This window comes from Typopeltis vanoorti, chromosome 19 (assembly GCF_054136105.1).
Source record: "Typopeltis vanoorti isolate ZY-2024b chromosome 19, IOZ_Tvanoo_1.0, whole genome shotgun sequence".
NCBI lineage: Eukaryota > Metazoa > Arthropoda > Arachnida > Uropygi > Thelyphonidae > Typopeltis > Typopeltis vanoorti.
In genome coordinates, this window is record NC_143567.1 from 651012 (window position 1) to 666363 (window position 15352).

Here is a 15352-nt window from a genome sequence, read left to right on the forward strand (position 1 = left end):
CTTGGACTTCTGAAGTCATCATAAAATAGAGAAAGAGAGATCCTCTACTCCTGATCTCGCTTATGGATATTCTACTGATGAAATTTCCATATTAACACGTGAGTGAGAGAAAAAGATGTCGTTACTAGGGCTGTGAATGGACAAACGAAACCTTGTTGTGGTTACCGTGTCCACAACCCTTACATCATTAGTGCTGAATCAAAATTCACATCACCTCATTGAGGTTAAAACGCATAGCCGAGACAAGACAGCGACATAAAGATATTCTTGGCAGTTAAACTCCTATTTCTTTTTCACGCAATTTTTTCGCGATCCCGAATTATAACTTAGCACAGCAATTGCGAGCCTTATCATCCATACTTTTTTCTATTTTGAATAATTTCTCAAGGTGTTAATTCTACAGACCGGGTAGCTTCTCCAAAAAGTGAAGATGTGTTCATCTGACTTTTATAATCTGTTTTGTACCCTAATTTTAAAATAATTAACAGGTTTTCTTTTTGACATTTTTTATGGACAACCTTTTAATCCGAAAGGGATAAAGAAACAAAGTTAATCACAAAGGGATGTTTGGGCTTCGTGATTTTCATTAGGAGGTTTAATTTGATAATCCCCATAAGCATCTTTGCACGATAACATAAGGAACTCCGGCAACTTATCAAAGGCAGTTCTGAGTGAAGCAATATACTTGGACTTCTGAAGTCATCATAAAATAAATAAAGAGAGAGATCGTCTTCTCATGATCTCGCTTATGGATATTCCAGGTCGTTGACTTTGATTATTAGAACATTTATCGTCTTGCAGGATTTAGAAATAAATTTCAACGGAGGATACCGAGGAAGCCATATTTTTTGTCAAGTGTGAATGGATAAATTTAATTTTAAAAAAAATGTATCGTGTTGGATGTTAAAAAAGTGCACTGAGTGAATATTTCATTTCGTGGATATTTTATTGAGAATGGATTCTTCAGAGACGAATTTCTAGAATTATGTCATCTTGTCATTTCATTTAATTTCTCTTGGCTAATAATGCGTTTAAAGAACTTGTCGAAATGAATTAATAATACATTTTGATTCTTAAGACATTTTAATTTTTAAAACTCAACCGAACCGAATTTCATTTTAATTAAAATTGGTGAACGCGAACTTTATTGTGAAATTGCTAAATGCATTACGCGCAGATCGAGCTGTTAACACTTTTTCCGTCAGTCACGCCTTTAGATATTCAAAAGTTCAACTCTTGTGCTGATTGGAGGGCTTGCTTTTTTGTGGTCAAGTTCCATGCTGCTCTCCCGCGTTACATCTGGTATGCTGTGCTAATATTATGGGATTTCAGCTCCCAGGCTATTAATAAGTCAAACCTGTTATTTTAAACAACAAAAGGCTACTATTTGATAATGAAAATGCTCCGTTACTTTATTTTATTATTATTATTTTCCCCATCTCCTGGTTGTAGTGAATAGAACTCTGGACTTTCGTAGTCTCATTTCAGGCCGTTGCAGAGTGCGATAAGCGGAATTATTAGTTTAGGTGCATTTCACCGATGAATGATTTCGAAAAGTAAAATCGGTGGTAGTACTTGAAGTGTTTTATGGGGGTATTTGATTTATTTTTATCTGGGTCTATCTGGCTTACTTTAGTACTGTAGATGGTACTAAAAAGGTAGATAATCCGTAAACCCTGCTCTACAGACTTCACTCTTTCAAGCCACGTCAGGCCTGTAATAAGCGGATGATTGTCCTGCACCAGGAGAAGAAAACAGACCAAAGACGTCACACATGTCCACCAGGAGAGGATGAGAAAAGTTCGACACACACATCCTATTATTTAGATAGCAGAAACGCTTTACACTCAGCCAACCAGGCCAGTTACCGGTCACTTTACATCGAAATAGCACATCCTAACGGAGTATATTGTTTTATACCTAATCTTACTTATATTTTAGGTTCATGTTATATTTCCATTATAAATTTAGTCGAATCGATTAATGTATACCGGCCGTCCAAAATAATGAGTCGAGCATTCTTTTTTAAATTAGAAATGTTCTACAAAGAAATAACGTTTTTTTTTTTCTACTATTCTTGTTTTCCATCACTCGCGACTACTCACATTTCCGAAGAGGGAGAATTTCGGTGCAGTGTCTGCCGTTATTCGACAATTTGGGGATTAGAAAGGAAAGTAAACCACACGTTCACGTACTTACAAGACGCCACTAATATTTCATACCACCGGTACAGCTAAAAGAGTAAAACAGCGAGTTCTAGTTGCTATGTTAACAACTGCAGTGCTTTAACAGGAACTAGGGAACAAATAAATTACTTTCATTTGGTATGTATTGCGCAGAGTAAATATTTTCGTACAACAATCGCCGTCCACACCTTGTGAGCTACAGGGAAGTCGTGCAGTTACGTCAACTTGTGCCAGTGCCGTATCTGTTTATGACCAGCTGCCATGGATTCGTTCCAGTGATCAAGAGCCTTTCCTCGCACAAACATGTACGAACCCAAGACGATGCGGCCCAGAACTTTGTCTGCAATAAAAGAGAAAGACGATTATTTTTAAAAATCACCTCAAACATTATAATACAATTTATATAGTATAACAACACACGTTAGATGGCGTCGTTATAATATTTCTTTATTAGCAATAATATGTTATTTTTTATATCATTTGAATGTACTTGTAAAGTATTTTAAAAGTTCTTCTTACTAAAATAAGAATCTAGTCAGAGTCGTCTTCCCCCTTAATTTAAAAACGAAAGGCAGAGTGATTTTCTCTTTGCTTCGTTAGGTTTGAATGATGCATTTAGCTAATGTTTTTTTGTTTTTTTTTTGAAAAGTGAATGTTGAGAAGCCTCTCCCACAACAGGCTGAACCCCCACAGCGCACTGATACTGTGGCTGGGCTAATAGGGGGGCTTAGATGATCTGAAAACATTGCTCCTCAGACATGGACCCATTTCGAACCGCCAATAAGCAGAATGGTGATCGTATGCCGGGCGACATTCAATAAGCCTTCACGTCAAGATTCGCATCAACAGCCTGCTGTGTGGAGAGCGGAGACATTTCCACCAGACTGGCAAAGTTGCGAGTATTTCGAAAAAATTCCGCACAAATGACATGATTTGCCAGACATACATTTTGATTACGTACATGCATGAGACGATAAAGCAGCCTTATTTGTTTATTTATGGTTAATTTTTGAAACTCTGCTAGACACAAGTTGTGGGATGCTTGGCCCGTGATAGTATATAATACTTATATAATATAATATACTGTATATAATACGCGGTGTATATAATATACATAATATAATATGATATGCCGTGTGTAATACGCCGAAAGATGGATGACGTTTCCTTTCTAATCACAGCAGAGTCATTTAACAGCCAGAGTCATACTGCACATGTTAGTTAACATGTGCAGTATGACTCTGGCTGTTAAATTAATCTTCTTTTTTTATTTCTGTTTTCTTTAAGCAATTTTAAATACTTTGTAAGGACAATTTTGTCGAAATCGTGACCCCCAATAAGAAAAGATAATTGATGTGTTTGGATAATAAAATGCACCTTCGCATTTTAACACCAGGATAAACATCAGAATATTGAAAGCAGCTCTTCAAACGGCAGACCACTGGGCCAACTCTTTTCTTTCAAAGGGATTACTTAATGAAGAGCGTCACGGCGTTTAAGAGAGCCACTCAGGCTACAATAAAACCTTACAGGAAAGTTTATAAAGAATTTGAGGTGGGGAAAAGAAGAAACTAACGAAAGTTCCACTCTTCATTCTTCAAGAAAGTTCAATCCTCTTAGTCAGCAGCAGCACTTCGCCCGATAATCGGCTTAAATTCTTATATGGTACTTTACTATGTTAACACCGCACATTATACTTGGAAAAATAAGTGCACGAGAATCTCCGGTTGTAGGGAAGGGAGGACAGACGCACCTCTTAAATAAATGCACGATGGGCGACGCGCTCTGACGCATAAATAAAATGGCCGATGGAAAAATGCAATCTGCAAAACTGAGGAAAGTTCTTTTTTCCTTAGAGAGCGAAAATCTTTGTGTTTAAGAAGGTTTTGGTTTTAACTGCGAGTTGCCTTTAATGAAAAAATCATTTCCATTATTATTGTTAGTCTTAAAAAAGAAAACCATTTCGCTAGTATAAACGAGTGACTTTCTCGCAAACTGATTTATTTCGTTTATTAATGATGTCTTGTTCAAAACTCTCATTTTATTTTATAATATTGTAAAACCACACTTTAATTCCATGGGGATATTCCATCCTATATGAGAATAAAATACGATTTTCTTCATATTTTATTCCCATCTGTCTTATCGATGGTTACTCCTGTTCTTCCCACGTTCTTCAATAAGCTTCTTTTGCAAAGCAGAAATCTTGACGTGTCTTCACACTTCAAGCAACATCTCTATAAAGTTTAGTATTTATTATAAATTGAAAACTGAGCTTGGCGCGGTTGAAGATAGGGGAAAATTCATTAGATATACTAGGCAGCTGTCAATAAGGCTGAGTCACCAACCAAACGAGCAGCCGTGGAACAAGCGGCGACACTCCGACCAGAGTGAGGTGTTTGTGTGGCGACAACATTCCTATAAAATATCTCAAGCACCTTATAATGGCAACACAACATGGCGAATTGTGAGTCGCCATCAAAAAAAGCATCTGACCCTGACAGACGGCATCAGATTTATTAGCACCTACGGAACGTCTAGACCTAGTTAAGCAGAATGGCTTCCTGAATAGACGTACATGGACAAGGTGAAAATAGTAACCTCGTTGGCAATGCGACTGTGGTTGAAAAGGCAAACGGAAGATCCCAAATAGGATCACAGAAAATCACGTAGGATCCCAAATGTACGATGTCTTCCTAATATAGTAAAGTAGCCACCAGCCTGGCATGCCAAGGTGGCACCTTTGTGCACAGGGGAAAACGGAATGTGCATCCGCAATCAAGAAATTATTACGTGAACCACACCGACCTATGCCTCAACCTAACACCAGATCTGGAAACAATTTAATCAGTCTTAAGAAAATCTATAGTAAAAATATAGAATGTTCGTCGTCTCTTGTAGACGGAAAAATTAGATACATTCCAAAAGAAATGACCCTTCAAAGATTAAACATTTTAGACCTTGCAGAAAACTAGAGATGGTCATGACAGTTTGTGACCAAGATGAATAATACCATTTACATCCCTGGTCCGCAAGAATCTATCTATCTATCTATACTGGAATAGCCAAATGGCTGATTAGCCGCACTGCAAAAACTGTATTTGCTTTCCTTTTTATCAGTGACGCATTTATTACCTTAAGGATAAATGCAAGATGGCTACTGATCACATTTTGTCAGTTTTTTATGCCGCTACAGCTGTAAACGATGAGGACACCATTCACTCTACAATGAACTAAATATAACTTCAGATGAATACCAAATAAGAACATCATTACTCCAAGGAAACCTAAATGTCAAGATTGCATGTAGAAATGATGGCGAAAAAGTATGTTAGGTATGTGACTTAGTGTTAGAAATCAGAAAGGCAAAACGCTAATTGATTTTTCCATTGGGAATGAACCATCTATCACGAATACGTTTCCAACAACATAAGAGAAGGCCTGGAAGAGAGAGAGAAAGAGAGAGACATTTAGAAATCAAAGATGCTATATAATCATTAGAAACCGATGGAAGAGATGACCAAAAGCACAAAGACTTGTTCTGGAGTAGAACTGCGATCATATCAACAAAAGGTACAAACCTGTAAGCAGATATAATCTTACCAGAAGCTTATAAGAATAGAAGTGAAGAAAGATTCCATAAGATCTTACAATATATAGAAAATGCTATATCGCATGAATTATGGAACCAGGCCAAGATAATCCTGACTGAAACAGCAAATTGGTATATCCTGAAAGCGAGTAGAACAATGAATGACTTGATGCGATGCGACCAACCTCAAGAAAGAAATTAAATCCAATGAGATGATGACTATTAAAAACAGTAGAAATTATTTCAAAGAAATCAGTAAAGCAACAGAGAAATCTTGGAGGAAGAAGGATAAAGGAACCTACATCAATAAAAATGCGTGAAAAGATTGAGTCCCATGCAGGCAGTAATGAAACGAAGCTTCTCTTTTCAAAAATCATAGCAATTTCTAGGCAAAAAAACTACAAGAAAGATAAAGGTGATCACCTCCTAACCGAAAAAGAAAACTTTGGGAGAGATGTAAAGAATATGGTGAGGATTTCTACAAAAATGCAGAGATATTAGATAATGACTGTTTGACACAAACATGGGAAAAATAAAATCCTCCCTCAGAGAAGAGGTGGAACTGACTATCAAAAATATGAAAACCGGAAAGGGCAGGTAATGAACGAATTTTTACTGTAATGATAAAGTGCATGAACAGAGCAGCAATTGAAGCAATGCTGAGATTATGCAATCGAATTTGGGCGATTGGCCAATGAACTAGGTGAGGACAATTTTTATACCGATCCATAAAAAATGAAGCGCCAAGAAAGGTGAAATTGCTGAAGAATAGCACTGATCTCAAACTCAAATCACGCTCTATAGAAATAAAATCAAATCAAAGAAAGAATTAATAATCACTTAAAGGCTCATATCTCTTTAGAGACCAGATTTCAAATCTAAGACATTTCAGACATCAGAGAAACGAAGAGAATTCAATATCCCCTGCTAATTACGACTTAGCAAATTGGAAACTGATTTGAGAATAAATATCTAAGTTTAGCTCCCCCCCCCACACACACACACATCTTATCTAGTTAATGATTCAGCATTACAACGATAACTAAACTGCAGTAAGAAATGATAGCACGTCATCAGACTGGTTCTGTTTAGGGAAAGGAGTAAGGTAAGGTTATATAGTGGACCTTTCAATCTATGGTGAAGAGCTTATCAAGAGATCTCCGAATGACGGGAATAGAGGCATAATGATAGGCGGCTCAAGAATTAACAACTTAATATATGCTACGACATAGTACTAATACGAGAAAATGACATGAATGAACTCCTTGGAAGAGTAGAATAGCATAGCCATTCTGTAGCCTGGACATATATCAACAAGGAAGGACGAGCACATGGACCAACACTTCGTGCAGGGAAAGGTGCGAGGAGGGTAGAGAGGCGGGGCCCTTGGGAGATGGCTAGATCAAATTCCTGCTCTTACTGGACTGAGGTTGGAGGATGCACCGAGAATGATGAAAGGGAAACATGCCGAGAAGACTAAAATATTGGGTCATAAGACCTCGGCCATGGTGAGTTGGACTAAGAAGAAAATAGACAATTTGGAGATGAATGAGGTGAAAAATTAAGATTGTAGAAATGAAAAACAAAAGATAAAGGATGTTGATTTTCAATCTATTTTAGTAAATTTTAAATCAAAATCTTTCTAAAGATTTTGATTTCTACAAGAAGTTATACAACTTCTTGTCAGGTCCGAAAATTATTGTTGTAATGTGTGAGATCGTGGGATGTTCACGCATAGCAACAAGACAGCTGCAAAGATCTATTGTACACCAAAGTATGCGTTTTGCTTTCAAACCTATTATATCCTGTTTAATGATCTCACATCCTTTAGTTGTAGACCATTAATTCCACGATATTTCACTTCCTCATTCAAGGTATCAAATTGAAGAAAAGAAATGAAATAACTGGTTTTACAGCAAACAATTTTCAGTAAGATTTTTTATTTTTACGTAAATTTCATCAACGAAGGCGTTGTAAACCTATGGTACATTAGTATCAGTACAGCAGTGAGCTGTGGATTAGCTAATCTGGAAACCATGCTTTACAGACTAGGCGTGGAAATTTTTCTCAAGCCACTTCAAATCCTACAGTAATCACAGTGGCTACATCGCATCGGCCACTTAAAGATGTTCACAAACCTTCATGCCCATGGTGGAATTTGAACCTGCAGCCTGTTGGTTGGGACGCGAATATGCTAACCACTTAACCAAACAGGCCCATATGCGAGTTTATACTGCGATATTTTTCGTAAAGCCTTCATTCAGAAATATGTAAATATATTTTGCGGAGCAATGGTATGCATTAGCATTCCATTACATATTACTTTAATTTGGTATGTCCTCTGGTTCCTCATTTCCCTGTCTAACGAAGAAAAGCAAGTGTAGAAAATAAATATTATGTAATATCAGCACACAAAAATAGTTCATCTTTTTTTTGGGATGAAAAAATAAATTTTTTAACATTACTGATTTCAGGTTCTTTTAATCGCATTTGTTAAAACGTTGGAAGTCGTTGGAGAAATAAACTTTTTACCTTTCTGAACTCCTCCGGCTAAGGTCACCTGTAAAGTGACACTTGCAGAGTTCACTGACTTCTGCGGCAGACGGAAGTGGAAGGACTCGTTATACTTCGGTTCGGCAGCTTTTCTTGCGACCATCGTCTTCTTGGTCTTCACTACTTTGCTGTCCATCATGAAGGAAAGTTTAACGTAGGAATCTAAGCAAGTACGAAGAAGGGGAAAAAAACGAAATTATTTCGAAACACACAGTGGATCATTTTATACACGAAGGAAGCAAAAAAAAATCTCTTTGAGAAGCGTAACTTAGAAGACTTGCAGGTGGGGGAAGAAGTTTACTTTGATAAAGTTAAAAAACACTTTTCGACGGAAAATCAGTTTAAGTGTAGTAGGAAATGTTTCCTGGCAGAATATTTGCATCCACACTTCCCCATCCTTGATCAGGAATTCAGAGCTTTCTCATTTTAGGAGTTTAGGCCGGTCTCATGCAGTCGATAAGCCTTTGGTTCGAATTACGTCCAAAGACGTTAAAAAACTTCTGAAAAGTTCTTTAAGCTGAAAGACCGTTTCAGAACTGTTTCCCTCGCGGAAATTCTGATTTGCCTGTTCTGTAAACCGGTCAGAAGAACTCGCGATTTACGGCAGATGTCGGAGATAATTTTTATTGCCCTGTCATTTTTCAAATTAGTTTTATAAAAGTCACGCTGATTGGTTGTAACAGACCACAATTGTACGTAAAGGAGATTGCGATTTCTCCTGAAAAAACCGAGTTCTTAATTTTCAAGTATTTGGAAGAATCCTGCTGAAAAAACTCTGCCATAGTGAAAGTGGATTAGAAAAATCGTTTTTAATGCATTTTCGAAAGATGATTGAAATCAAGAGGATACCGTTTGCACTCATTCTTTTACATGTCAGAAATTTAGCGAGATTATACCCCACCTACGAATAAACCTTATTTTATTTACTCGGTCCATGGAACGCTTGCTGCAAAAACCAGAACACTTTGGTGAAGTACGTGCTTTGCAATCTAATTGTTTGAGACCATTTTCGCATTGAGAATTTCCGATAAGAATTGATTGTAATATTTCATTGCGCGCGATTCTCATTATGAGCACTTCTGCACGAGTCTCTCTCTCTCTCTCTCTCTCTCTCTCTCTCTCTCTCTCTCTCTCTCTCTCTCACTCTCTCTCGGCCTTCATTTTACGGCAAGTTTCGGTGCCTGTCAGTCGCGTTTCTCATACGAAGTGTGCCGTACAGGATCGATCCCAACTGCCCGAGATAACAGCAACACGACGTTGATTTGCTCTTTTGCTTGCATGATCCAAGACATAAAACTAAGTTCTTGGGTAACTTTTAGGGCTCGGCACGCCGAAGAGCTGAAGTGTTTCAGCTAATTGAGCGCTAACTTCGAAGTGCACCATTTTGTTTATGAAAGTTCTCTTACCGGGATTGCAGACCGAAAATGGCGTCAACCTCGCTGTAAATTACCGATGCCAACAATCTGTGCGTGGGGCACGTAGAAAGCACTAATGGAACGATCGAGAAACATACACGTCGACATTTCTGACGGCTTACGTATAAGCAGTAAATATAGGTTAGCTGTGCAGTGTTTGAGTAGAAGATATCACAGATTCTGTGCTTCTACTCCCCCCCCCTCCCAACACTGATGTATGAGATGTGCTCGACGAACTACGAAGAAACACACGAGTAACGCATTATCCCACTCAGAGGTTCGGAGACCTTAAATACAAGAATCAAGAGCAGTTAAAGGGATTCTGATCGTTTCTGAATCTAAACAGCAATAAGTAAGAAAGACTTCTTCGATCTACTCCTGAACAGACAGCAAAATTTTCACTTCTCCAGAACAAGCATTTCGATATTAATAAGTTGTCTGTGATGAATTTAATCGAGTAGGACCTCCTTCAGCTAGAATTATCACAGATCCCGGCAATATAACCAGTTCCTGGCAGTATTGCACGTGGTTGCAAGAGTAACGGGACATTTCCCTAGAGGTGGAGGGAAAGGTTCAAACCCTTCTTTCGAATTCCGTCTAGGACTAGAGAAACCTATAGAAATACCTTTCAATCTTAATTTATCCAGTACCACAGTAGTGGTAGGATTTTTGCTCTCCGGGCAAACAGAGAAACTGACCTAAACAGCACACAGTTAACCGGCGTGATGCACTTGACCTGTAAGTGTTTTGGCAGTTATTCTAGTAAAACAAAGTCGGATGCACAAACAGTGCTCAAGATGTCAGATTCAAAACATCTGGAATGCCATCTATCCAAAACAGTGGCAAAACCGCCATGGCGAGAAAATCATTCACAAAATTCCGGAATGATTAAGGCTATGACACCCGTATTACATGTGTTAAGCGCGTGCATTCCTCTAGAGGCTGTGTCTGTATCAAAAATCCAAGTTCCCGGCGGCAGAGTAAAAACTCTGTCCCCTCCATATGAGAAGTATAGTTTTAAAGACAAACTGTGAAGTTTGTTATGGTAATCCCATACGCGAGGAGGAGGTTGTTCAACCTTCTCGTGTGGAGGAATTGTCGATGCCAGTTCTTACGAACGGTGACCATGGAAATATTTGTTGCAAATGCAAATATTACAAACTAAAAGAGAGTGAATGTAAACGAGAGTGGACTGAATGAGTTAGAGTCGAGTCGTTAATAAATCTAATTACTCTATTTTGTACTTATTCAAGCACTTTTAGGGAGCTCTTCGGCATCTCCCCGGACCTCTTTTTTTTTTCAATGTGGCTCCCACCTACGAAAGATTTACTTATAAATTTATGGTACATTTAAGCATTTTGTTCTATTTTATTAAACTCTATTATATTTTTTGTATGTCTATTCATTTTTTCCTGTTCCATAAATCCTGCTCCAGAGACTAACCAGGGTACTTTCCAAGCCATTTCAGGTCTCTAATAAGCCTCCAATTTGATAGCTATTTAATGGGGTGGACCGAATTGCTATACATGGAGTTTTACATTGCAATATACTGCTTGTATGGGTGCAACTGCCCATGAAACCAAACTATCAAACTCCTGCCAATTCAAAGATAAACAGAGTAATCTACTCACAGGTGAAAACGAACTCCATAAACAATAATGCGTAACGCAAGACTCACCACCTTATCCTGTAATTATAGTTACGCTGATACTTGGATGATCACGAGCGCTTGAGGGCTGATTAGGACCGTTGATGTTGTTGATGATGAATACTTCCAAACCTCATCAGAAGAGCTAAATATATATATATATATATATATATTAAATTCAAACGCCCATGCTCGCATACTACAAGTATACATACTCTTTTAAACTTAATAAAACGGATTTCCCTCCTGCTTTCAATTTTCAGTCATTTGAGTTCTCTTATTGCTGCTTATTGCAATATTTGACCGACATTCTGAACCATCAGATCAGTCACAGTGATCCAGTAACTCAATTGGACTGTTCCAAATAAAATACTGCTCCTGAGGACAAACTAAGAGACAGGACAGAGTGTCGTGATTCAGAAACCCTCCAGTGTATAAATTATGAAGTAAAAGCCATCGAGTAGAATTCGCATTTTTCTTTTCAGAATCAACAATTTTTGAATATTTCTCACTTTTTAATGCTTTCAAAAGACAAAACCCGTTCCGAGTCTGTAAAACTTTCACTTTCTTATGAGCTCCAACCATGAGGAACTAGAGAAAGTCGTTTTATTCAAAGTGCAGAATTGTAATAATAATAATAATAATTTCTAAGCAACTTAAATCTGCTCAATTAGAAAATGTTTGATTTAATTTTCACGCTGATTCATTGCACGTGGGATAAAACTTTCTTTAACGTGCAACATATTTTCTGCTCGTAATAATTGTTAGTTTTTGTTGTTCTCTACAATATTACACTTACCAATAACGCTGCAACCTTCTGGAAGTCGTAAACCGCGAGCTTCGCAGACTGTTACTGTCAGTCGTTCCAGATTCTGGTTATAACACAGACTAATGAGCATCTCCCCAAGATTGGAAGGAATCTAGAAAGAAGATAATACACATCTGCTGTCAGACAGCTATTAAATCAATACACGCTTCATTAAACATAAAAATGCAGCGAAAGTACTAATTTCTTTTTTTATTCCTGGCGTGATTGCTTTTAATATTTTCGTACGAAATGCAACGCGTGCATCATCGTGTGTGTGTGTGTGTGTGTGTGTGTGTGTGTGTGTGTGTGTGTGTGTGTGTGTGTGTGTGTGTGTGTGAGAGAGAGAGAGAGAGAGAGAGAGAAAGCTGATATGAAGGGGTATCAGGAGCAGTTTTTATGGAGTCCAACAAATCAGTTAATACTGTTGAAACATCAAACACTGTTGGTATTCATATTCAGCGAGCAGCAGTTTGTGCTCTAAAGATCACTTTTCTTTTGTTTTTGCATTATGCAGCTGTTGAAATAAAATACCGGGCATGTGTGTGTGTGTGTGTGTGTGTGTGTGTGTGTGTGTGTGTGTGTGTGTGTGTGTGTGTGTGTGTGTGTGTGTGTGTGTGTGTGTGTGTGTGTGTGTGTGTGTGCGTACGTGTGTGCGTTCGTGTGTGTGTACTTGCGTGCTAGATTTTCACATCGGTGTCGTCCGTGGACAAATATTAAGAGAGCAAAACGTGTTGAATAGCTGGAGAGTCGTTGAAGCAGACTTGATGAGGAAGGCTACTTATTCTCTTTCATCACACAGAATAGCCATCCTCATCAAATCTGCTTGAACAGAATGAAAGAAAAAAAAAGATAGAGAAAGAAAGAGATTTGATAAGTTCGCGGATGGCGCGTGAATGGGCGTTGAATATCTACTGAATGTCCTATTACAGACGTAGAAGAAAGCGGAGGAATTCCCAAAGTTATCCCTGAATTTTAGGAGTTCCGCAATTGTCCAGTGATTCGCTTAAACATTGAGCCTCTTTCTTAATCGAGAGTTCTTCCCAAAAATTCTATTCCGTTTCCGACATCTATTATTGAAACAGACGCTTTTATGTGTTACATTTGCACGTTTTCAATGTTGGTTTGGTCAACGATGCAGTTATGTATTGCCTCTCTCAAAGCATTAACAGGATCTGTTTAATTATGTAAATTAAAGAAAAAGGAGACTGTAAAAATAATAAATTGAAATTGCATGAATTTACCTCGTCGCCATCCTTTTCCAAGTCTCTCCATAGGAGAACCGTTTCGTTGGATGTCGTGTCGAGTTCCTTGAGAGGGTACGTCACGTGTCCGATGATATTGTGCCTCTTTCCGCGATCGTTATCGTACATTGTGAACCTGAGGATTCTTTCTTCTAGAGTTCGGCTTGGAATCTAATTGGATGAAAAAGAACGATGAATGAATTTCATATCTGTAAACGATGCAAAATATGCCCAAGTTGACGCTCTAGTTCAAATTCCTGGTCCGGGTGTCGAGAAGAGGCGTTGGCACACGATTGATCACGAGATGCAAAGTTGCAAGAAAAATCAGTTTTTAAAGAAAATTAATTTAGATTGTTTGTTGTTATATTTTGAAAAAGGCAAAGTGAACGTAATAATCTATTACCAAAGCGATGATTGTTCCAACACACTGATGGCACTGGAAAGTGTTTTGCATATCCCCTATCCTCTGCAATCTATTAATTCCAGGTTTTTTTTTTTTTTTTTTTTGAGACATGAACCTAAGAACAAACTTTTACAGAGCTCGATTTGGAAACGAAAGTTTCTCGTTATTTCAGCCATGGTGTCTGTGATAATGGAAAACGCAATTTATAATTAATTTTAATTATTTAGACCAAGTAAAGTTTCATTTCGATACGATATCAGCTCTGTGTGCTAGAACGATATTTTTTTTTCACTTCTAAAAACACAATAAAATCATCACCAAGAGAAAGAATTTTTGAAAGTCACAAAAGCTTACAAAATCCTGCTCTTTAAAGTCCAAATTAAGGAGAACCGTCATCATAAAAAAGGAGTGCGGTGGAAGAATATTTCGTCACAAAATGGTACGTCTGTCCGGTCCGTGCAAACAGTGAAAGGAAGGCGTTTAAACTGCTGCAACGAAAAAAGAAAAAAAGGTAAAACTGTAAAAAAGGTAAAAGGTTTGGCTATCTCAATAGGGAAAAAAATTGTGGTAATATCCCTCGAGAGTCAGCTTAAACTACATTTTTGCATGGTGTCTCTTTAAAAAGAGAGACGTTTCTCTCTATAAAAAGGATTTTATTACCTAACAGAAAATAAAAAGATAAAAATATGAGTACTTTTCATTTCCATTTATTCTAACATGCGAATGTATTTCTGTTTCTGTATTTCTTTTATTACTTGGTTTTAATCTTTGAATATGCCTTCGTTTCCTTTATGATCAAATAGGGTGTGCTTTCCCTCATCAGTTTCTTTTATTAATTTTTGCGCATCATTTTGTTCCATTTCACTTGCTCACAGTGTGTTGTTAGCGAACGAAACTTTTAATTGATCCCGACTTTGTACCACTTTGGTTTTAGCACAGAATTTCTTACACCGTAATAAATTACACTGTAAAAAATTACAGTGTAATTTTAGGTTGTTTTTTTTTTTTTTTCAATTTCGTGTCTATTTTATATTTAGATGAACTCCTTCATCCTAAATAAAATAATTTCAAAATATTATTTATTGCTGTTTTACTTCTAGTTGCAGCTTGATTTTTCAAGCATTTGGTTTTGATTTTTTTATTGAGATTATCATTCCGAAATCTTTTGCTGTTTCCTTTATCTTTATAATAGCTTTCTGAAGTATGTGTTGAGGATCAGTAATTACCACCTGAAAAAGGAGTGTGTTTTAAACCACATTGAACTATCATTATATGAGAGTTCATAATTCAATCGCATCTGTCATTCTTTGTCCTCGTATGTGCATATACGAGGGACGACCAGAATGTAAGTTCTGATTTTAAATATCTTCACCGCAGCGCTGCGATCGCAATGGTGCGCATGCTTGCTGAGTCTGTTCATTCGTTAACAAGACGTTGGTGCCATTTTCAGAAATTTTCGCAGTGCGTACGCGAAAGAAAATCGAATCGCTCGCCATATGTGAAATT

General features: G+C 37.5%; 1 protein-coding gene across 1 annotated transcript in view; it reads right to left on the reverse strand.

Annotated features, from left to right (window-relative positions):
• Positions 1–2401: 2401 nt before the first annotated feature.
• LOC150095810 (synaptotagmin-15-like) overlaps positions 2402–15352 on the reverse strand; it is a 179825-nt gene continuing 166874 nt past the window's right edge. Inside the window, exons 6-9 of the mRNA XM_090409536.1 lie at positions 13444–13614; positions 12194–12314; positions 8311–8493; positions 2402–2526 (exon numbers count right to left, since the gene is read on the reverse strand). Of these exons, the coding sequence (XP_090265662.1) occupies positions 2402–2526; positions 8311–8493; positions 12194–12314; positions 13444–13614 (600 nt within the window). The remainder of the gene's footprint in view (positions 2527–8310; positions 8494–12193; positions 12315–13443; positions 13615–15352) is intronic.